This window comes from Garra rufa, chromosome 10, assembly GCF_049309525.1.
Source record: "Garra rufa chromosome 10, GarRuf1.0, whole genome shotgun sequence".
In the NCBI taxonomy this organism is placed as follows: Eukaryota; Metazoa; Chordata; class Actinopteri; order Cypriniformes; family Cyprinidae; genus Garra; species Garra rufa.
In genome coordinates, this window is record NC_133370.1 from 45,612,521 (window position 1) to 45,637,815 (window position 25,295).

The 25,295-nt window shown below is 35.3% G+C and overlaps 1 protein-coding gene across 1 annotated transcript; it reads right to left on the reverse strand.

The window, feature by feature from the left end:
- Positions 1-204: 204 nt before the first annotated feature.
- On the reverse strand, positions 205-24,637 carry ipp (intracisternal A particle-promoted polypeptide). Its single transcript, XM_073849216.1, has 10 exons — positions 24,539-24,637; positions 20,447-20,821; positions 18,279-18,490; positions 15,080-15,299; positions 12,626-12,781; positions 12,367-12,534; positions 10,010-10,147; positions 4,301-4,423; positions 3,821-4,041; positions 205-1,030 (listed from the first exon to the last, which is right to left on the reverse strand). The coding sequence occupies exons 2-10, from the start codon at positions 20,781-20,783 to the stop codon at positions 806-808; spliced, it is 1,800 nt and encodes a 599-aa protein (XP_073705317.1). The 5' UTR covers positions 20,784-20,821; positions 24,539-24,637; the 3' UTR covers positions 205-805.
- Positions 24,638-25,295: the final 658 nt, after the last annotated feature.

Sequence of the window (25,295 nt, forward strand, 5' to 3'; positions counted from 1 at the left end):
ACAAAGTCTCAATTTTTATTTTTTTATTAAAATTACGAGATATAAACACAATTGTGAATTAATAAATTGAAGCCTCAATTCTGACAATTTTCTCGCAATTCTAAAATTTTTCCTCGAAATTGCGAGTTATAAGCAACTGAGAATGTATGAGTTGTAATTGCAATATAAAAAGTTGTCAATTTGTCAGAAATAAGAGTCAAAGTAGAGTGGCAAAACATTATTTCTATTTATTGCAGGAAATGGCTGGTTTTAATGAAATATTAAAGCTCTCAACGGAACAAACTCTAGTACTTCAATATATTAAAATATTTTAAACAACAATCAAGCAGTTTTCCACAAGTTTTAAGAACGTGAGAAACAAAAAGGTACAATACAAAAGTGCAAAATGTAACATTTTGAAATGAGAGGCAAATGTAAAACAGAACTCAAGAAAAGTAGTTTTGCTGGCTAATATTCACATGAGCAACACTGAGATGATAACTGAGAGCACAAACAGCTCAACGTAATGGATCATGTGCTGTACAGCTGAACCCAGTGGCTGTGAATCTTCCGGATGTCGATCTGCTTGTTAAAACAGTTATACAAATGTTTGCATTGCGTAAGATCTCACAGTGTCTCAAAGCACACAAGTGGGGTAAAAACTAGAAAGACTCACCTTGATACTTACTTCCCAAACAATACTACAAAATTAACCTCATACGAGATTGATAGCCAGTGTCCTTCTGTACTCATTTAAAAATGACAATAAATTAGACACTGTAAAATCAGTTTGAGTGGAGATGAGTGATATGTTGCTGGGTGTGAATCAGAGCACAGCTACACCTCCATCACAGCGGCTGGTGATCATGTTACCGATCTCCGTCCACGTGTCCAGGTGAGGGTCATAGATTTCCACTGAGTCGACGGTCACCGGTGCTGAAAAGTCCCGGCTAGAGGTCCGTCCTCCCACCGCATATAACAAACCATTAACGGCCGCAACCGTTACTCCGGCGCGCGGGACGGCCATCGACGCCACTTCCACCCACTTCTCCTGGAACAACAGAGCCATATACTGCATTAAAATGAGAAGTCAACAGTGTTACATGTAAGGTTGCAACTAACTACTATTTTGATAATCAATGAATCTGCTGATTATTTCTTCGATGACATAATTAATAATATGTGCATTTTTATCTATTCAATTTTTTACGAAAAAACATCAATTACAATCCATTATTAAATTCCAGTGTTATCCTCCAAACAATGTGCAGTTTGAAATTTCTGAAAACAATTATGAACGTGCATGTTTTTACTGCCACACACGAAAAAAAAAGGTCATTTTGATTTTAGTCTTAAAATTCAGACTTTTTTCTCACAATTGCGAGTTTACATCTTGCAATTGTGGTAATATCTCACAATTTCACAAATTTTCAAAAAGTGAGATATAAACTCACAATTGTGCCGTTTTATGTCACAATTCCAACTTTTTTTACTCCTAGTTTTGGGTTTCTTGTAGTTTGGGTTTTCTTGACTTTATTGCAATTTTCTCGTAATTTTACCTTTTTTCTCAAAAGTACGAGATAAATGCAATTGAGAATTTCGCAGTCGTAATTTCAACATACAAAGTCACATTTGTGGCTTTTTCCCAAAAAGGCGAGATATAAATTCTAAATTGTATGTTTATAAGTTGAAATTGTGATACACAGTCACAGTTCTGACTTTTTCTCAAAATCACGAAATATAAATACAATTGAGAATTTATAAGTCAAAGTTGTGATTTACAATGTCGCAATTATGATTTTATTACGTGCCGTGTTCTCGCAAATTCTAACCTTTTTTCTCAAAATCACAAAGTATAAATACAATTGAGAATTTGAGAAAGTCGTAATTGCGGTATATAAAGGTGCAATTCTCAAGATTGAAAGATATAAACATGCAACTGTGAATTTCAAGTCAAAATTGACTGTGAAATTTGACTGTGAAGTCAAAATTGCAATATACAATGTTACTTGAAACATTCACGCAATTTTAACTTTTTCTCAGAATTACGAGATATAAATACAACTGAGAAATTTTTAAGTCGAAATTGTGATCTACAATGTCACAATTATGACTATTATTTGTATTTTCTCACAATTCTAACTGTTTTCTCAAAACTACGAGATATCAACATTTTATTTGTTAATTTGTAAGTCGTAATTGTGATATACAATTTTTTTCTCAAAATTCAGAGAATGTTTGTAAGTCAAAGATGGATATACAGCCACAATTCTGACTTTTTCTCAAAATGAAAAGATATAAACATGATTGTAAATTTGTAAGTCGAAATTTCGAAACACAATCAAAATTCCGATTTTTTTCTCAAATTTATGAGATATAAACATCTGATTGTGAATTTTTAAGTCGAAACTGCAATATACAGTCGCAATTCTGACTATTTTCTCAAAATTATGAGATATAAGGTACGACTGTGAATTTATAATTAGAAATTGTGATATACAAAGTCGCAATTCTGAGTTTTCTCTCAAATTTACAAGATATAAGGTATGATTGTGAAGTTGAAGTGAAGTTGAAATTGCGATATACAAAGTCACAATTATGACTTTATTACTTGCAATTTTCTCACAATTCCAACTTTTTTCTCAAAATCACGAAACATAAATACAGTTGAAAATTTATAACTCAAAATTGCGATATACAAGGTTCCAATTCTGACTTTTTTCTCAAAATTATTAAATATAAATTCACAATTGTATGTTTATAAGTCAAAATTGCGATAAAGTTGCAATTCTGGCTTTTTTTTCCTCAAAATTATGATATAAACACAATTGTGAATTTATAAGTTGAAATTGCGATATACAAAGGCACAATTACAGGTATGACTTTATTACTTGCAACTTTTTTCTCAAAATCACGAAATATAAATACAATTTAGAATTTATAAGTCGTAATTGCGATATACAAAGTCTTAATTCTGGATTTTTTCCCAAAATTACGAGATATAAAGTACGATTGTGAATTTATAAATCGAAATTGATATACAAATTCACCATTCTGAATCAAAATTACAAAATACAAACATATAATTGTGAATTTATATCTCATAATTTTGAGAGAAATATCAGAATTGCAACTGTATATTGAAATTTTGAATTATATACATACAATTGGGAATTTATATCTCATAATTTTGAGAAAAAAGTAAATATTGTGAGAAAATTGCAATTGTGTTTATATTATAAGTTTGAGGGGGAAAATGTAAAATTTGAGAAAAAAGTCAGAAATGCAATTTTGTATATCGCAATTTCGACATAAATTCACAATTGTGAAATTGCAATATACAAAGTCACAATTATGACTTTATTACTTGCAATTTTAACTTTTTTTTCTCAAAATTACAAAATTTAAATACAGTTGAGAATTTATAAGTCATAACTGCAATATGCAAAATTGCAATTCAACTTTTTTCTCAAAATTATGAGATATAAATTCACAATTGTATGTTTATATGTTTATAAACAAAGTCCCAATTCTCACTTTTTTGCAGCATTGCGAGATATGGACTCAAATTGCAAGTTTTCAACTTTCAACTGCAAAATATATATATAAAAAAAAAGAAGTCTGATTTGTGAGATGTAACCTTTTCCTGCAGCAGCTCACTTTATGTCCTCCTCTATATATCATATGTGTTTTGTCCATAGAAATCAGTTATTCTCTACTGTTAAGTGACGTAACCAGCAGACGTTATCCATGCGCAGCACACAGACGCCATTAATCGAGTTTGTCAGATTACTTTGATTACTGATTATTTGTTGTAGCCTGGACATTAAGAAGTTCTAACCTCTTCTAGGCAGTACTTCTCCACTGTGTCCAATGATCCCAGAGCCTCATTCCAGCCTCCTACAGCGTAGATGCAGTTATTGAGACTAGCTATACCTACATACGCCCGTCGGGTCACCATGACAGGCAGAGCGCTCCAGCGGCGAGAGATGGGGTCGTAAACCTCAGCCGAGCGCAGCTCTGTACCCTCATCACTGATGCCACCAATCACATAGATAAAGCCTGAAACATTTCACACAACATGCTGAAAACAAAAGCCTGCATACTATTTTCATATTTCCATGGTGCATTAAAAATATGCACTGTGTTGGTTATTGGTTTACATTCCCTCCCTGCAGAATAGAGTGCTGACATAATGAAAAATATATGATATGTGAATGAATTGTCACTTTCAAACCGGTTTATTTTAGTAAACTAGATGAACCTTTTAAACAAGTCATTTATTTACACACAGCTGAGTTTTCCATGAGGACTTGCATACCTTGCAGTTCACAGCAGCCAAAATAATATCGAGGAACAGCCATGCTCCCAATAACCTCCCATTTATTTTCTTCTGGGTCATATCGTTCCATGGTCTTCCCAATTTCTGAGCCAATCCAGCCACCTGAAACCATAACCGTTTACATTCAAGCCAGACACTTTAATGCAAAGTGACATATTGTATATTGCACTTAATGTGTACATATTCTCAGTGCATGCATTGTCAAAAAAACACATAACGTTAGAGCTACCCTGCTGAAAAAAAACAGCTAAAACCAGCCTAGGCTGGTTGGCTGGTATTAGCTGGTTTAAGCTGGTTTAAGCTGGAAGTAGCTGGTTTTAGCTGGTCTCCCAGCCTGGCCAGGCTGGTTTTAGCTGGTGGTTTTCCAGCCTGACCAGCTAAGACCAGCCTGACCAGCCTGGCCAGGCTGGAAAAATGGCCAAAACCCCTCTAAAACCAGCCTGGCGACCAGCTATGACCAGCTAAAACCAGGCTGGTTGACCAGCTAAAACCAGCCAACCAGCCTAGGCTGGTTTTAGCTGTTTTTTTCACCAGGGTATGCTCTACTGAGCTGCAGGAATGTTGCTAAACACTAACAAACAGGGCTCGAAATTGCAACCGTTTTGCAATATGCTCCCAAAATGTCATCTGCGTGAACTCAAAATATATTTGGGAGCATTTGTGTGCGTGCGAGAAATGGTTGTGGTGCGATTTATTTCTGTTTACTGCACAGACTGCTGTGAGCTGATACAGTGACAGCTTTGCCGTTCTCTCCAACATTACATAATTAAACTTGATCTTTACATTCTTAACTTTAATGCAGATTTTATGTATAATCTGTCAATCACTTCTAGTCACTGACATACAGTGGTGTGAAAAAGTGTTGGCCCCCTTCGTGATTTTTTTGCATGTTTGTCACACTTTAATGTTTCAGATCATCAAACAAATTTAATTAATATTAATCAAAGATAACAGAGATAAAAACAACATGCAGGTTTTAGCCACACATTTAGGCCTGATTACTGCCACACCTGTTCGCAATTAAGAAATCACTAAAATAGGACCTGCCTGACAAAGTGAAGTAGACCAAAAGATCCTCAAAAGCTACACATCATATTGAGATCCAAAGAAATTCAGGAACAAATGAGAAAGAAAGTAATTGAGATCTATCAGTCTGGAAAAGGTTATAAAGCCATTACTAAAGCTTTGGGACTCCAGCGAACCACAATGAAAGCCATTATCCACAAATGGCGAAAACATGGAACAGTGGTGAACCTCTTCCTAGGGCGCAGCGACGACTCATCCAAGAGGTCACGAAAGACCCCACAACAACATCTAAAGAACTGCAGGCCTCTCTTGCCTCAGTTAAGGTCAGTGTTCATGACTCCACCATAAGAAAGAGACTGGGCAAAAATGGCCTGCATGGCAGAGTTCCAAGACCAAAACCACTGCTGAGCAAAAAGAACATAAAGGCTCGTCTCAGTTTTGCCAGAACACATCTTGATGATTCCCAAGACTTTTGGGAAAATACTCTGTGGACTGACGAGACAAAAGTTGAACTTTTTGGAAGGTGTGTGTCCCATTACATCTGGCGTAAAAGTAACCCAGCATTTCAGAAAAAGAACATCATACCAACAGTAAAATCTGGTGGTGGTAGTGTGATGGTCTGGGGCTGTTTTGCTGCTTCTGGACCTGGAAGACTTGCTGTGATAAATGGAACCATGAATTCTGCTGTCTACCAAAAAATCCTGAAGGACAATCTGTTTGTCTGTTTGTGACCTCAAGCTGAAGCCAACTTGGGTTCTGCAGCAGGACAATGATCCAAAACACAAATTCACCTCTGAATGGCTGAAGAAAAACAAAATAAAGACTTTGGAGTGGCCTAGTCAAAGTCCTGACCTGAATCCTATTGAGATGCTGTGGCATGACCTTAAAAAAGCGGTTCATGCTCGAAAACCCTCCAATGTGGCTGAATAACAACAATTCTGCCATGATGATTGGGCCAAAATTCCTGCACAGCGCTGTAACAGACTCTTTGCAAGTTATCACAAATGCTAGATTGCAGTTGTTACTGCTAAGGGTGGTCCAACCAGTTATTAAGTTTAGGGGGCAAACACTTTTTCACACAGGGCCATGTGGGTTTGGATTTTGTTTTCCCTTCATTCAAAAACTGCATGTTGTGTTTACTTGCGTTATCTTTGATTAATATTTAAATTTGTTTGATGACCTGAAACATTAAAGTGTGACAAACATACAAAAAAATAAAAAATCAGGAAGGGGGTCAACACTTTTTCACACCACTGTAAACATAAAAAAGTAAGGAGCACCAAAAAAAAAAAAAAAATTAAGAGCACCAAATGAATATTAGGAGCACCAAAACTGCCAATTGAGCAGAAAAGCCTGCACTCATCCCAAAATTTATTTTTAGTAATGCACTGATCTTGATTCTTCAAGGCCGATTCTGATTGCTAATGTTTTACAAGCAAATGGGCTGATTCTGAAAGCCTTTTTTTAATATTTATTTTATGCCTTAAGGAAGGGACAAGAATGAATGAAAATATGAGTACATGAACAAGATGTTTATTTTCTCTATTATAGGTAGAGCCATTTAAATTAGAGGCAACCACTGCATTTTTAAACAATCTACAGTAGAAATAACAAAAAATAAACGACACAGTTCTTTTTTTAGTCGTATTAAATGCAAACAATAAATGCAGCCATAATCAAAGTAGGCTAGCCTCTCAATATTCAAAGTGCAATAGCATGATACAGAGCTATAGACAACTACACAAACTATTGTAGCCTACAGCCTAGACATGTTATGTAGCCTAATTTGCGCGCATTGGGGAGTCGCTCTCTAAACGTGGGGTATTAAAATTGCTTTCGAATGCACATGCACGTTTTACTTTTGGTTTCATTTTAATGGTCACGCGAAACTCTCACGGCGCTTAGCGTGCATTCTACAATACAAGACATTAATTTAAAGGGGTCATCAGATGCAAAGCTAACTTTTACATGTTGTTTGAACATTAATGTGTGTTGGCAGTTTGTGTACACAACCACCCTACAATGATAAAAATCCACCCAGTGGTATTTTTTTAATCTTTAAAAGTAATATCCCCTTTTTAAAATCAGGTCATTCTCAGCTTCTTGTCGTTATGACGAAACACATTTGATTGACATAAGCACCTTACCTTAGACCCGCCCTCATCGAGCTGAAACAGTCCGAATACGATCGCCATTGTGTGACTCAGGTGCAGAGGAAGACTCTAATTGAGCGATTGAGGTGCTCTGTTGTTGGATGTAATAATGAACAAAGCAGTAGTCATTTACTCCCGACATCTGAGCCACTTAAGAGGCAGAGGGCAACGTTACTTTCGTTTTTAAAAGGAAAGTGCTGATCCCGATCTACATATGCATCTATGTTCGTGTGAATCATTCGTGATGCAGCTTCACCCACAGCAGAAGTGAGTAGAAGGGTTTTTTATGCACCTTTAGAAATAGCCTTTCTTAATAATGTGCTTGTTGGCAAGTTTCGCCGATAAACGCGGCTAAATGCAGCTAAAGTAAACATTACAGCTGGTAATCCCTCAGCAGAGAGGGGCGGGGCAAGCAGAGCTCATTTGCATTTAAGGGCCCATGCGATAAAATGAGCTGATATTTGCAGAGCTGATTTTGACAAGGTAAAAGGGTGTTTTTTTAACCAAAGTATATTAGAGACTTTTCATTAAGACCCTAAAGAGTCATATGAACTTGTGGAAAATGGGCATCCGATGACCCCTTTAACAAAAAAATTTAAAGTGGGAGGACACAAATGAGATTTTTTTAAAAAGTGTGTCCCCAGTGGAAATTACACCCCTGCGTGAGTGGAACTCTGCTGCTGAGTTATCATCTGATGTGAATGTATGCCGCGTTGTACAGTATATTGAGACGAAGGCGCCAGAATTGCATCTGACAGAATGTGCGCTGTAGCACCAAAAATAGTAGATTTCTTCAAAAGCAGATTGTGGAGACATTTTAATTGTCCACAATCAAAAACCGTCATATCACACACCCCTAATTGCAATGCAGTTTGTGCAGATCGGGAACAGGTTGGTTGAGAGAGAGAAAAAAAATCTGTCTGGTTCCGAGTTTCAGTAGAACGCAGTGTCAGGGAGTGATTGACGGCTTATATCTAAAATCTGCATTAAAGTTAAGAATGTAAAGATCAAGTTTAATTAGTTATGTAATGTTGGAGAGAATGGCGAAGCTGTCACTGTATCAGCTCACACACTGCAAAAAATGCTTTTCTTACTTAGATTTTTTGTCTTGTTTCCAGCCAAAATATCTAAAAATTCTTGAATCAGGAAGGTATGGCAAGCCGTTCAGGAAAAAATTAATTTGTATTGTGTGAATATGGATTGGATCACTGGTTGAATGTATGGTTTAATTACAAATGCATCTGTTCATAATACATTGGTATAACCAGACATGTATTGTTTTAGATACATCGGTATGATCACATGCACATGGGTTTGCTCCTGTATACGTTGGTTCGTTCAAGTAATCATTGGGCTTCTCAATAATGCATTGGTTTCCTCAACTATGTATTGGTTGAGATAAATCGGTTTCCTCAAGTATACATTGGTTTGTATGTATATTGTTTTCTTCAGGTATTTTATGGTTTAGATACATTGGTTAGCTCAAGTATGCATTGGTTTTTTCAGCTGTAGATTGGTTTAGATACATTGGTTTACTTAAGCTTATATTGTTTTTTTCAGTTACATATTGGCTTAGATATATCGGTTTCCTCAACTGTGTATTGGTTATTATATATTGGTTTATTTAAGTATGCATTGGTCTGTATATATTGGTTTCTTCAGTAATATATTGGTTTGTGTATTTATATATTGGTTTATTCAAGTATATATTGGTTTAGATATACTGGTTTCCTCAACTATGTATTGGTTAGTATATATTGGTTTGTTCAAGTATATATTGGTCTAGATACATTGGTTTTCTCAACTATGTATTGGTTAGTATATATGGGTTTATTCAAGTATATATTGGTTTAGATACATCGGTTTAGACCAATCTACAGCTGAACAAACCAATGTATATTTGAGCTAACCAATGTATCTAGACCATAATATACCTGAAAAAAACAATATACTTACAAACCAATGTATACTTGAGGAAACCGATTTATCTCAACCAATACATAGTTGAGGAAACCATTGCATTATTGAAAGCCCAATGTTTACTTGAACGAACCAACGTATACAGGAGCAAACCCATGTGCATGTGATCAAACCGATGTATCTAAACCAATACATGTCTGGTTATACCAATGTATTATGAACAGATGCATTTGTGATTAAACCATACATTCAACCAGTGATCCAATCCATATTCACACAATACACATGTTTTTTTTTCCTGAACGGCTTGCCATAGGAAGGATTTTCTAGACAAGTAAAAATGATTGTCTTGTTTTTAGTAAAAACAAGTCAAAATTAAGTGAGTTTTTGCTTAAAACAAGCAAAATAATCTGCCAATGGGGTAAGAAAAATAATCTAGTTGTCTGCTTGAAATAAGCCTTTTTTCTTACCCCATTGCCAGATTATTTTGCTTGTTTTAAGCAAAAACTCACTGAACAAAATACTGAAGAGCGCACCAGACTGATAGTACCTAAACTTATCCTGCCGGTAAGCATCTAAATTTGCATACCAAGTGCGTAAAGAGCTCCATGACAGGAACAAACTCCAACCCCACAGCGTGGATAGTTTAGAGACGCCACTGCCGCCCACTGCTTGGTCACTGGATCATACCGCTCTGTGCAATCGAAAATCATGGAGTCCTTTTCTCCTGTGCAACACAAGATGGCTGTATGATTATCACTGTCTTCTAGAAATTCACCAAGTACTATTTAAGAACATTGCTGTGCAATTGCTAGTGTGTTTTAAGTGATGATTTAAAACTTTTTTTATTACTACATATACAGCGGTGGTCAAAATGTTTAAAACAGTAGCATTTTCACCAGCTAAAAATGGTTTTAAGTGCATTCCATTTCTATCTTTTGCTGTAGTGAGTCAGTAGGAAATATCAGTTTGAACTATTGCCTAATCCTGGCTTAACCTAAACCCAGTCTATGAAACCAGGCCTTAAGAGGAGACACTGCAGGCAAAACCACTGTTTTTTCATGCACCTATCAAGTTTGAGGTTTTGAGTTTTTTTGTTTTTTCATAGTGTTTTTTTTTCCAGACTACTCAAAAGAAAACATCAAATTTTTTATACTGTGTCAATAGATTTCAATTACAATACATAATTTTAAAGGCCATTTTCTCAAAATTAGTTTTTTCTTCCTATATTCTGAGCCATAAATCTCCACTTCAGTAGCACTTACACACACCAAACTTTACATTTTTATTCCTGTCTATATCCTGAAGGTTTTAGCAGAGGGATTTGTTCATATATGATTTGCTTAATTTTATATATTTTGTTCCCCAAAAAATGGTTAAAAAAAAAAAAATAAAAATAGTGTTTCCTGTCTGTTCTAAGGTTTTTCTGAATTATGGGGTGACGAAATGAGATACCCAAAATTCCCTCAGTAAAAACTTTTGACTCAAAGCTTAAATCTCAAAACTGACTTCATCCAGTGTTTAGATTTTTGTACTAGAAATGTATGCAAATTAGCGCATATTTCATTAAATAATGCCTCATTTGCATATTTAAACCTAACATTTTAGAACACTTGTAATACAATTTTTTTTTTTTTGCAATTATCAAAGTAATCTATCAACTGTGTAAGTAAGGTGATAACTATTAGGTTTTTTTTTTTTACTCTAATCACCTGCAGTGTCGCTTAAAGGATAACTATTGCCAAAATGCAACCTGGGCTGTTTTTTTTACTGTAAACGAGACAAACTTATACCTAAAAGCATAATTACGACAAACGAGTCGTTTTAGATATTGACCGTGATTTCGCTTTGTGGTCAATGGCCGGTGAATAGGAGAACTAAGGGCATAACTTTGAGCGCATCAAAATCGATATTTTTACAACACTAAGAAGGCTCGACACACCATGAAACTTTGCTCGAAGTATCGCCTGGGTCTCTACACATGAACTCCAGCATTGAGAACATTGTTTGTGTACACAGAGTTTACTAAAAAGAAAGATTTTGAACAACTCACTTTCACTGTTTGAGTTTCCGCTCGCGGCCGTCTTGCCAGTCAAGAAGTGTCGATCTCCGAATGCGAGGATGGATAGGTCCTAAAGCATATTTCCATATAAATGCACGGCTAATTCGTTGTTTTGTCGCAAGTGAAAAACAATATTAACCTTCTAGTTGTAAAAAGAGCCTCATATAAGCCTAATATTTCGTCCTATGGAGTCCATTTATTCGCATTCGGAGATCGACACTTCTTGACTGGCAAGACGGCCACGAGCGGAAACTCAAACAGTGAAAGTGAGTTGTTCAAAACCTTTCTTTTTAGTAAACTCTGTGTACAGAAACAATGTTCTCAATGCTGGAGTTCATGTGTAGAGACCCAGACGATACTTCAAGCAAAGTTTCATGGTGTGTCGAGCCATTGACCACAAAACGAAATCGCGGTCAATCTCAAAAACGGCTCGTTTGTCGTAATTATGCTTTTAGATATAAGTTTGCCTCGTTTACAGTAAAAAAAAACAGCCCAGGTTGCATTTTGGCAATAGTTATCCTTTAAACTTAGTATTTTTGTATTTTCAAAATTATTATACTGCTGGAAAAAAAAATACTAAGACTAAATGTATTTAAATACTAAATACTTTTTTTTTTCAAAAGTATGTAAATACTAAATACTGCCCATCTCTGTCTTGGAGACTTCTGGATTTAGTCTGTCTCAGTTTGTAATGTCTCTTTATGTCATTCCAGACAGACTGGATAATGAAGAGACCAGATCTCTGTGTGGAGCACTGGCTGTTATCTAACAAAAATCTCACTGGATTATTACAATTACTGGCAAAATGACTGTTTGGAAAGGTAAACTGATAGTTCCTACTGACACACCACAGCAAAAGATAGACACAAAACCCACAAACTTACCTCCCACTACATATATCATGCCTTCCAGTACGGCCACGCCGAGTCCACTGCGGGCCTGATGCAGCGAAGACACAGTGGTCCAGTACTGACTAAACGAATCAAAGCGTTCAACACAACTCAAAGCCCGACTGTCACTCCATCGCCCACCCTGCAGACGAGTGTAACCGCCTGAGAGACACAAGCAGACAGATCAATGCTGAACTGGACAAACATGATTAAGACAAATATCATGTGCACGCATGCAGGGGAGTTGACGTACCAATGGCATAGAGATACTTGCGGGCTTTTCTCCTGGGTCTGGCCTTGGCCGTTTGCAGAAGGCTGAAGGGTTTGCTCTCTTTAGGAGACTTGTTGACTTCAGTGTACTCTCTCAGAAGGGTCTGCAACGCAACTCGCAAACTGAAGTCAGAAATACCTGTAGTAACGGAAACTAATGTCACTGACAAGTACACCAAAATAAACAGATCATTCTGGCTATAAAATAAAAAATTTGCCACATTCGTTAAATACACAGGATACATACACCCTGCATTTTCGTTTGATTTTACATTCATGCATCAAGCTTCTTGCAAAACATAAACAATCTGTGCTTGTCCCAATGCACTTCACTTTATTTTATTTAAAGCTCAGTGTTGAAGAAGTTAGTCTAAAAAAAAGTAATTAACTACTAACTTCATCTAAATAAGTGTAAATAGATAACTTTGCTAATTACCCTGTCTAACAAGGATCAACATGAATATGCTATTTTTTCTAATAAACAATATAAAATTGCATATTTTATATTTAAACTGACTAAAAGTATTTTAACAACAGATGTTACATTTTAATGTTAAATCCACTACTGTTTCAGATACAATTGTTTATTGTCTATACAGTATTTATGCAACTTGCAATCACATTAGAATTAACTGTAATTAAATAGTAAGTAATTACAAATCCCTTTCAAGGGAAAAGTAATAATTTGCAGTAATTACTTAGTAATGCAGTACACCAAAAACTGTGCACAGTTTATATAACTTTAAATTCATTTTTATGCTCTTAAATTCTCTTGTAACACGTTTTGAATAACCATTGTATATGAAGTTATATTTTAGCATAACTTGCATTGCCTATGTTATTTGACAGTATAATATTTTTTTCAGATAACTAATTATAATTAATGTAATCATTTAGGGCTGGGCGGTATGACGGTATATATCGTTACCGCGGAATGAAATGTGTACCGTAAAAGATTTTTTTATTCCGTGTATACCGCGAAATGTAAATAAGTGGGCAAGACTGAAGGATACGCTGGGAGGTTATAAAAACATGAAAAAGGATAAACCTTAAAGTGTTTACATATTTATATTTTCATATTTAAGTTTTCTTTTCCTGTTATTTACTTGAGATATATTTTATATCTGTGAGATGTTACTTGAGAAAAGTTTACAATAATAAGTTCTGTCCACATCAAGCTGTGAAATGTGACATACAGTGGAATTGTTGTTCATATAAAGTCATATTTTGTTTAGGTTAAAAATAAAATACAAAATAATCAAATAAGATCAAGTCATTTTATTTTCTTAAATATTCAAGCTTATTTATTATATAAAGCCCTTTTGTACATTTTCTGGAATAACTACCTATATAAAAAACTATATCGTGAAAGATATTGATACCGTGAAATAAAATTTTGGTCATACCGCCCAGCCCTATAATCATTTATTGATCAATACAGTTTGTCAAAAATGAACACTCTGACAAAACAGCAGAGCCAAAAATAAAACAAAAAAACATTTATGTAGCTTGTCAAACACTAAAAAATGACATAAATGAGACCTTATGAAATCTAAGCTTCAAAGTTTACTTATTTTCATAATCATCCAATGAAAATTCACAGTTTCAAATCAATTATTATCATTTTATATTTAATACATGAATATATATTTAAACATAACTTCCAATGCCTGTATTATTTGACAGACGAATATTTTATTCACACTTTATTCTTTTTTTTATTCTGTCCTTTCATTTTAATGTTTAATGTTTAATTAAATCCTCTTAAATGTCTCTTTAAAGGAACCGTATGTAGGATTGTGGCCAAAACTGGTACTGCAATCACTTTCAAAATATTGTAGAACAGTGTATCCCCTTCCCACCTGACTCCAGGTTGCCAGCTAAGCTGCAGGATCCGTTTTCAGATGTCACCATCTTTCAAAGGCATCTCCTATACAAATCCTTTTTTTATTTCGGACTTTGTCACGACGTATTTCGGGTTCACAACGAGGCTTTTAGGTTTCGTAACGTTATACATGTTTTATCCGACACGTTCGTAGCTGCAGCTGGAACTAGAGCAGAGCTGGCAACCCGGATGACAAAACTCTACTGACTTAGTGATTGGTAGATAGCTGGAGGGTGGAGCCTCAGGCCAAAACAAAAAATGACAACAATAACATCAGTTGTGGGCTGCAACTTTCACTTTTAAACGACAATATCCTGGCCGGACCACTGTTGTCAGTGATATAAGTATTTGAAATGAACATGATTTCTTAATGTCTAGTGACATGTCAGGGCCATTTTATGATTAAATTTCTTACATACAGTTCCTTTAACATTTCTGTTAATCATAACTTTTGCCTATGTCAGACTATGTGGAATTTTCTTCCTAATAGGGATAAGAACACGAGTCCTGATTAGTGAGGAGCACTAAAGTGAAACACAGCATCTCTCTCACCCTCGATGTACTTGAAGAGCCTCTGTGGAGACAGCAGCGGGAAGCGCACAGGCTCCAGAACCTCCACCACATGCTTCTTCCTGTGCGGCACGTTGTGGTGCAGCCAGTCCATAGCAGCCGTGAACACTTGATACTCGTCTTCGATCCTGAGCTCCTCACTGCGGAGCAGCTTCACCAGCTGATCTTTAGACAAGCTTGAGAACTCTTCTGAGGCGCAAACCTGAAACCAGACACAGGATGTGGAAGTTCAGAATGGTTTTTTAAAACCACAAAATACTTAAAGTCATGAAGACTAAATATTTGGAGCCCTAGAAAATCACTGTAGAACAAAAGTTGGCAGTATTCATAATTATTTATCTTGGTGACCTTCAATACTCACTACAGGTTTATCCTGCCTGGAGGAACCCGAGGTTAAAAACCCTCTTGTTGTTAGTCACTTTGACCTTTATTTGATTTTCAAAATGCTTAAAAAAGACCAGTTAAACTATTAGTTTCTTCTTTAAATTTTCTGATGTTTTCTCATTTAGGTTATTACTATGCATGCAAAGTTTCAACATATAGATGCGTTTTGGAAAGGTGGTACACATTTTGCTTATACCAATTGTGACAAGAGTCAAATCTGATGGTTTTAATGCAATTTGCCAAAAATCATCACTTTGTAAAACAGAAAAGAGTCAGGTAAGACAGAAAACCTTTACTGTAGCTTGTCAAACACTGAAATATGACAAATACGATTAGTTCCAGAATAAACATTTTCTGATAATTTACTTAACCCTGTGTCATCCAAGATGTTCGTGTCTTTCTTTCTTCGGTCGTTTTTGAGGAAAAGGTTCCAGGATTTTTCTCCATATAGTGGACTTCAGTGGTGGCCAATGGTTTGAAGGTCCAAAATGCAGCTTCGAAGGGGAATAAGGGTCTTAACTAGCAAAACATTTTCTAAAAAAAAAAAAAAAAAAAAAAAAAAGTACATACTTTTAACCACAAATGCTCGTCTTGCGATAACTCTGCGATGTGCATGCATGTCTTCACGCGTTACGTAATCATGTTGGAAAGGTTACATGCGGTTACATGATATTGCAACTTCAATATCATCCGACATCGCTGTTCTACCTTTTTTTTAACTTTCTTTGCATGTTCACTTTGTAAACACTGGGTGCGTGAAGACAAGCTAGTGCAAGACGAGCATTTGTGGTTAAAAGGTATATAAATTTGTATTGTTTTCAGAAAATGGCAAATTGTTTCACTAGATAAGAACCTTATTCCTCAGCTGGGATCATCTCAAGTCCTGCACTCAAACTGCAATTTGGACCTTCAACCTACTGGCTCCCACTGAAGTCCACTATATGGAGAAAAATCCTGGAATGTTTTTTTTTTTCAAAAACCTTAATTTCTTTTCAACTGAAGAAATAAAGACATGAAAATCTTGGATGACAATGAGTAAATTGTCAGGAATTTTTTATACCGGAACAGAATTAATCCTTTTAAGACTCAAAGTTTGGTTAAAATTTAAGACTTTTTTTAAAAACATCCAAGGAAAATTCTCCTTTTTTTCATCTTTTGTAATTTCTATTTATTTGCATTTGCCCTTCAGTGTGCAAATAGTCACTACAAGAAGTCATAGCATATAAACATAAAATATCTGTCAGTGCAGCTAGTTTTTGAACATTGACCCCAACCCAATAAAAAAAAATAGATGTTAACACCACCTCACTCTGACAAGCTTCAATGAGGAGCTTTTATTTTTACATGAATCTTTAGAGTGCTACATGAGAATCCAAACAGCTGATAAATACATCAGTAATCCACAAGTGATCCACACCACTTCAGTTCATCTGTTAACCTCTTTTAAAGTGAGAAGTTGTGTGTTTGTGAGAAGCAAATCCATAATAAAGGCATAACTTTAAACTGTTGTTTTTAGCTAAAATATCAATCAATAATCTAAAAAAGCACTTCCCCCAGTGCATGCCCTGTCTTAAGAAGTCCTCCCACATCAAAATCCACTATTATGTTTGTTTAGGACTGTTTTTGCATGTAAACACTGCTTGATCTGTGCATATTTCTCACGTGATTCATGCAAGATTACTTTTTCACAGGAGAAAGCATTATTATTGATAAAGGACTCATATTTTTACTGAAAACAGCTGTAAGAAAAAGTCTTAATAAAGAATTTGTTTATTACAAGCATGCAGTTTTTCACTTCTCAACAGGGATGCACCAAATAAAAGTAATTGGCCAAAGCTGAAGCCAAACAAACTGGGCCGAAGGCCGATTACCGAACACGGTTTTTCGTGTTTTCCCCCAGGTATTTTACCAATTTGTTTTTCACCATTGCATAAAATATCTAATATTTGCTTTTTACAGTTTCATTTTGCTTTACAAAGAAAAAAAAAATCAATTACAGAACAACAATTTTTTTTTTAAAATTGCATTTTTAACATTCTAGTGGACATAATAGCCTACCAACAAAGCACAATTTAACTTAAAATTAATAAGTTAGTAAAATAATATTCTTTGGCCATTTTTAAGACACGCTTCTTGAATCAGGCATGTGTTTTTAATGTACAAATAAATGCAGGCTTGCTGAGCAAAGGAGAATGTTAGAATAAATGTATTAATAGAGCTGTTGTAATGATTGTTATCATTATTTTTCTCTTACTGTTTTATTTTATTTATAAAAAAGTGGAGTGAACTGAAAATTGATTATTTACAATAATGCGTTACTTACACACTATTGTGCTGTTTAAATACTGTGCAGTTGCTTTGACACAATCTGTATTGTTAAAATCACTATATAAATAAAGGTGACATTTGACGTCATTGTTCACTTTTTGTTTTTTCAGCTGAATAATTTTGGTTGCTGAATATTCAGTGCATCCCTACTTCTCAAGACATTAAATGATGGACTGGAGTGGTGTGGATTACTTGTGGATTATTGTGATGTTTTTAACAGCTGTTTAGACTCATTTAGACAAGCTACAATAAGTTTTTTTTTTTGTTTTTACATTAATCTCTAAATGTGATTTTTGTAAACTGCATGAAAACCAATAAGGTTGCGGTTGACCCCAACACAAATAAAAAGCTTTATATTTGAATTTCCTGACCAAAACTACTTTTACAGAGAAGTTTCCCTGTGAAATAGTGATACAATAAACCAAAACTCAGACTGTTTCAAATGGAAAAAATGCATCAATGAACCTACCTCTAGAAAGTGGACATGGATGTAGTCTTCAGTGAACTGTAACAGCTCCACACAGGCAATCTGCTCCAAAAAGCGAAAGATCCCCACACAGTTGGATGGGTCCATATGAGCTCGGAGGAATTCTCCACATATATCCACCACCTCACTCAACTGCAGCATGTCTGCAGCCACCATCAGCTCCTGCACAGTGTCCACCGTCACATCAATAGAGCCTGTCCGGACAAAAAAGTGTTTTAATATGATTCTTAATGTGATACATTCTTATACACTAGACACATTTTCATTTTAAGAAACTTACAGCATACTTATTAAAGGTTCAGTCCCTCTGAACACAATGGACATAAAACTTCAAGAGATAATACATTTTTAAATTTTTATGTTCAATACGAATTCTCTTTTTTCAACTATTTTAAGCAAATAAATCCAATACAATGTGCTTCAGAGACAGCAGAATCTGGCTATAGGCACATAATGGTGGATCTTCATCTTATAATATAAAATCCTCAAAATGTTGGATGATTTGATGTATAGTTCACATAAATGATTAAGTTGCATCTCACAGTTTAATACTACTTGTTAGAGGTTTGTTCATTTGAGCAATATTAAAGTAATAAATCACCAAAAAAATTAATCACCCTCCGGTCACTTGCTCACCAATGGATCCTCTGCAGTGAATGGGTGCCGTTAGAATGAGAGTCCAAACAGCTGATAAAAACATCACAATAATATACAAGTAATCCACACCGCTCCAGTCCATCAATTAACGTCTTGAGAAGCAAAAGGCTTCAAACTATTGCTTTTGGCTAAATATTAGTCCTTTATCCATAATATTTCTTTCAACAGTGATAACGTTGTCTTGTCCGAATTAGGGGAGAAATCTGCACAGATCAACCACCGTTTGCAAACTAAAAAACAGTCCAAAACAGTTCTAAACAATTATTTTGCTTTATTATGAATTATTAAAAAAAGTTCAAAGTTAAAATGTCTTCATGATTTATTTGTTTCTTACAAACATGCAGCTTTTCACTTCATGGCATGTTAATTGATGGACCGGAGTGGTGTGGATTACTTGGGATGTTTTTATCAGCTGTTTGGACTCTCATTCAGACGGCACCCATTCGCTGCAGAGGATCCATTGATGACCCAGTGACAGAATGCTAAATTTCTCCCAAATCTGATGAAGAAACAAACTCATCTAGACTTCCAGTCAAAAGTTTTTGAATTTTAATGATTTTAAAGACGTCTCTTCTGCTCACCAAACCTGTATTTATTTGATCCAAAGTACAGCAAAATACTAAGATTATGTTTTATATAAGAATATATTTTAAAATGTATTTTATTCCTGTGATTTCAAATCTAAATTTTTAGCACCGTTACTCCAGTCACATGATCTTTTAGAAACCATTTTAATATTCTGATTTATTATTATTACGTTGAAAGCAGAGTAAATTTTTTTCAGGTTTCTTTGAAGAACAGAAAGTTCCGAAGAACAGCATTTATCTGAAATAGAAATCTTTTGTAACATTATAAATGTCTTTATCTTCACTTTTGGTCCATTTAAAGCATCCTAAATAAAAGTATTAATTTCTATAATCCCCCCCCCCCCCCAAACTAAATAAATTATACTGTCTCCAAGCTTTTGAATGGTGCAGTGTATAATGTTACGAAAGCTTTTTATTATGCTCATCTTTGGATCTTTCTATTCATCAAAGAATCCTGTAAAAAATGTAAAAACTTTTTAAATACTGCTAATAACAATAATAATAACAAATGTTTCTAGAACAGCAAATCAGCATATTAGAATGATTTCTGAAGGATCATGTGACACTGAAGACTGGAGAAATGATGCTGAAAATTTACCTTTGATCACAGGAATAAATGACATTTTAAAATATAATCAAATAGAAAGCAGTTATTTTAAATAGTAAACATATTTCACAATATTCCTGTTTAGCTGTATTTTGGATTAAATAAATGTAGTAAGCAGGCTTGGTAACCAGAAGAGACATCTTTAAAAAACATTTAAAAAAATCTTACAGTTCAAAATCTTTTGACTGGTAGTGTAGATCTTAAATAAGAAATGTTTCATTTTTTTGGGCACACTATTCCTTCAATAATGCCACTAATTAAGTTCCTGCTGATGTCTGAAGTGATAGACGAACACATACCAGTGTAAATATATTCCAGGAGAATTTCAAAGACATCAGCCTCCACTCCGGCAATGCGAACTTCTTCCTCATGGGCTTCGCTCATGGCTCCAGAGAACAGAGCAGCAAAATATGGACCGCTGGCAGCCAGCACCAGCTTATGGACCCCGAACACCCGTCCGCCTACCAGCAGTCGCACATCGCAGAAGTCAGACTGCTGGCGCATTTTGTTCATCTGAGCTAGCAGGAGCCCAGCGTGTCTGTCTGAGGAGTAATTCCCACGATCACCCGCTGCCCCGGCTTCAGCTCCAGCCATGAAGCGCTGAGGGCACGACAGTGATGGACCAGCGGAGGACATGATGATTCCAGCTGGACACCACAACTATGCTCTTTTACCTAAAACACACAGAGACACGCAAACAGACACATTTAATCATAGGCGTTATTTACAAGTAGGACAGCTGGATGTCCCCACCATTTTTTGCCGTGGTCGATATTGTCCCCATCGCTTTTTTGAAACATCTCATGGCAAAGACGTACCTGATGCTGATGAAACATATATGTGACCTTGGACCACAAAACCAGTCTTAAGTCGCTGGGGTATATTTGTAGCAATAGCCAATTGCATGGTTCAAAATTTTAGATTTTTCTTTTAGGCCAAAAATCATTAGGAAATTAAGTAAAGATCATGTTCCATGAAGATTTTTTGTAAAATTCCTACTGTAAATATATCAAAATGTAATTTTTGATTAGTAAAATGCATTGTTAAGAACTTAATTTGGACAACTTTAAAGGTGATTTTCTCAGTATTTTGATTTTTTTGCACCCTTAGATTCTAGATTTTCAAATAGATGTATCTCGGCCAAATAGTGTCCTATCCTAACAAACCATACATCAAAAGAAAGCTTATTTATTGAGCTTTCATATGATGTATACATCTCAGTTTTGTAAAATTTAACCTTATGACTGGTTTTGTGGTCCACGGTCACATATGACATCAGTTTCTGTTAAAGGGGTCATCGGGTGCAAAACTAACTTTTACATGTTGTTTGAACATTAATTTGTGTTGGCAGTTTGTGTAAACACCCTACAATGATACAAATCCACCAAGTGGTATTTTTAATCTTTAAAAGTATTACCCCTTTTTTTAAATCAGGTCATTCTTAGCTTCTTGTCTTGTGACGAAACACATTCGATTGACACGAGCGCCTTACCTTAGACCCGCCCTCAACGAGCTGAAACAGTCCGAATACGATCGCCATTGTGTGACTCAGGTGCAGAGGAAGACTCTAATTGAGCGATTGAGGTGTTCTGTTGTTGGATGCAATAATGAACATAGCAGTAGTCATTTACTCCCGACATCTGAGTCGCTGAAGACGCAGAGGATTAACATTACTTTCGTTTTTGAAAAGAAAGGCAGATCCCGATCTAATTATTCGTCTATCTTCGTGTGAATCATTCGTGATGCAGCTTCACCTAGGGCTGGGAATCGATTCCAAAAATGAATCCTCTCAAGGGGAATCGACTTCTCATTCAGAGCCGTTTTCAGTTCAACAAAACTTACCTCTTAAACGGAAGCATTCCATGAAGGCTGCATATTTCGGCTGCAAGTCATCAAACGTCGATTGACGAAAATAAAAACGACTCATTACTAAACTCGTCTGAGTTTAAGGATGCAGCCTTCAGTTTGAGAAGCACCCATTAATTTGCCTCTTGCTCGCTAATAGTTATTATAGTCTGATACATTTCCACGAAAAGATTCGTTCGGATAGATAATTTAAATGAACCAGTTCAAAAAACGATTCAGATGTTATTTTACGGGAGAACTGGCTCGTGTTGTCCACAATTTTGAGCGCTCCACGACAGAATAGATCATGACGTGTCTTGATCTTATTTACATCTTAAATAAATGCTATTTTTAATCTTTCTATCAGCCAATGATAACTCTGAAAGAAAACGCAGAGAGCACGTATCAGTGGCCGAGAGCGCATCTGATTTGACAGCTACGCCACGAGCTCTTATATCATCCTGCATTTATTGCGAAATTATAGCTCTTATATCAGTGTTGTTGTTAAAGTTCTGTTTATTTTGTTTCAGTGTGTAGTTTGCTAATTTTGTCATTTTATACACGTCACGTCTTGTTTTATTCATGCAATAAATGCATGTCCACTGCTGAGCTGTGGGTTATGACTAATTTCCTGGGCAATGAATTACAATTTGAAATCAGTCAGAGCTACAGAAAAATACTAGTATATATATATCTTTTTTTTTTTTTTTTTTTTTTACAAATGAAGCTTCATATTATGAGAAGGTAACTTTATACAACCTTTACCTATCAACCTTTACATCCTGCATTTATTGCGAAATTAGCTTCCTCCAATCTAAAAAACAAGAATCGAAAAAGAATCGAAACAACAGTGAGGAATCGAATCCAATCGATTCCAGAACCAGGAATCGGAATCGATTCCAAAATTTTCGGAATCGAACAGCCCTAGCTTCACCCACAGCAGAAGTGAGTATAAGGGTTTTTTATGCATCTTTGCAAATGGCCTTTCTTAATAATGTGCTTGTTGGCAAGTTTTGCCGATAAACAAGGCTAAATGCAGCTAAATGCGGCTAATTGTGGCTAAAGTAAACATAATCCCAGAGAGGGGCGGGGCGAGCAGAGCTCGTTGACATTTAAAGGGGCCATGTCTTAAAATGAGCTGACATTTTGCAGAAGTAAAAGACAAGGTAAAAGAGTGTTTTATTTGGATGTAAATATTTGGTGGTTTAAATACCAATGTGAGGTCTCTTTTAAAGTTTTTAAAGCATTTTTTTATTTTATTTTTGTGCATGATTTTCCATAGTCTGGGAAGTGCTATTTTCAGGCTTGTCACATCCATAAACAGTACATATTCCTCATAAATAGACACTTCAAAATTAAAATAAAGTAACAATTATATGTTCCCGGAAGAGCCATCGCTTCTCTAAATCCTACAAAGTATGTAGTCTCTCAAAAACGGTCCTTTTTTCATCACATTCATAATGCATGAATATATGCCTTTTTTAACATAGAAAACTTGTGCATATAATATTCTGATGTTTAGATTATTAACAAGGATTTATTCAAATATGAACAGATGGTTCGGTATATTGGTGACACATACATTCTCTAAGCATTTGTATATCACATCCATAATGCAAAATGCAATGCTGGATTTGCCCATTTATACAATTAGGCTACTGATTAACATCTGTGATTTCAACAAGGGAAAAAAATTAGACGTGGGCAGATTAGAACCCAAAACCTCCTACACAACCTGTATATCTATTCATTTATTTAATTTTTGTGCCTAATTAATGCTGACCTATAATAATAAAGACAAACAAAACCAAAAAAAAGAAAAAAAAAAGTGTCCCACACACTTTATAAGTTACGCCACTGCATTTAATACTCCTAAAGAAAGCTGTATGTGCATTAAGAGCTGCGGATGTACATTTTTGAACAGAATGATGATTTATAAATTTGTAATATTTTAATTAAAAATCATACTTTTTTCAATTAAGTTAAGTACTGCCCTTGAAAGATTTCAGATGTAAGATGTAAAATTTTCAGGTTTCCAAAAAGAAAAATTCTATATCTCTGCAAAGGGTGTGTAAACTTATGAGCAAAGCTGTATTTTTTATATATAAAATTACAGATAAAAATTTGATGGACATATTTTAGTGTTGTATGGCAAAATGAAATCTCATTTGATGGCTATAATGATGTTTAACGACGAAACCGGCGAGCTGTTGTGTTTTGGGCTGGGCTGCATTTTGTCTGTCAATCTGCTGCTGTAATAAATCACAGGAACAACCTGTCGAACCTGCAACCTTTTAGTTTCCAGCCCAGACGTTTAACCACTAAGCCACACCCCAATTCATGACAGTTTCCATCACCCTAGACTCCTATGTGGACTGAAATGTCTCCATGTTCCTGTGACAGCAGCTTGACATCTAAAACACAGCCCAGTTCAAACCACAACAAACCATCCACAGAGGATGCTCGAACGGCAACACATGCGAAAAACAAAATCCCAGTGTAACATGCAAAATACATAAGAGCGCAACGTGATTTAGCCTACTTACATTTTAATTTGGTTGTTTTCTTTGCTGCATTTAACCATATGATCAGGGAGAGAAATACTTCCGCATGGGAATCGAGTTTTCCTTCATCGGTGTTTCAACCTGTCAGACTCGACTAATCGATGTACGACCGTGAACGTAAATATTCAGTTGTTCAACATTTCGATTTAGTGGATTTAATTTTAAAATGTAAAATAAAATACTGAGGTGACATGGGAAAACATTCAGACAAAATGGCCCTAAAACACACAAAAAAATAGTATTAACAATTGCAAACAGTATTAAGAATATATTAAATCCAAAAATAAAGGTAAAAGCTCTGCTTTGATACAGTTCCTTGGGAAATATGGGTCCTAATAACTCTAATAAAAAATAAATAAATAAAATAAAAACCATTGTAAAATATGTAATGGTTTTACTGGTTATATTGGTTTTAATGGAAACTGTAATGGACCCTGTTGGTTTCTACTAGTAACTGGTCGCCTTCCATTTTTGGCTTGTTAAAGCTACTAAATCCTAATGTAATATGTCCCAAAACACACTATAGAAAACCATTTTAATGGTTTTAATAGTAAAACATGGTGGTTTGTAATGCTATTTGTAGTGGAAACCATTAAAATTAGATGTTTCTATTGTATTTTTCTGCAGGGAAGTAGAATGTAATGTAAGTCAAAAGTTTACATACACCTTGCAGAATCTGCAAAATGGTACATATTTTACCAAAATAAGAGGGATCATACAAAATGCATGTTTTTTTTTT

Excerpts from the sequence above, each read along its gene's own strand:
- ipp (XM_073849216.1), bottom strand. The coding sequence starts at position 20,783 with ATGTCCTCCGCTGGTCCATCACTGTCGTGCCCTCAGCGCTTCATGGCT. Across the intron at positions 12,782-15,079 it reads GCTCTTCAAGTACATCGAGG|GTATTTCTGACTTCAGTTTG; the intron begins GTGAGAGAGATG and ends CCGTTACTACAG. Across the intron at positions 4,042-4,300 it reads TGGCTGCTGTGAACTGCAAG|GCTTTATCTATGTGATTGGT; the intron begins GTATGCAAGTCC and ends GAAATGTTTCAG.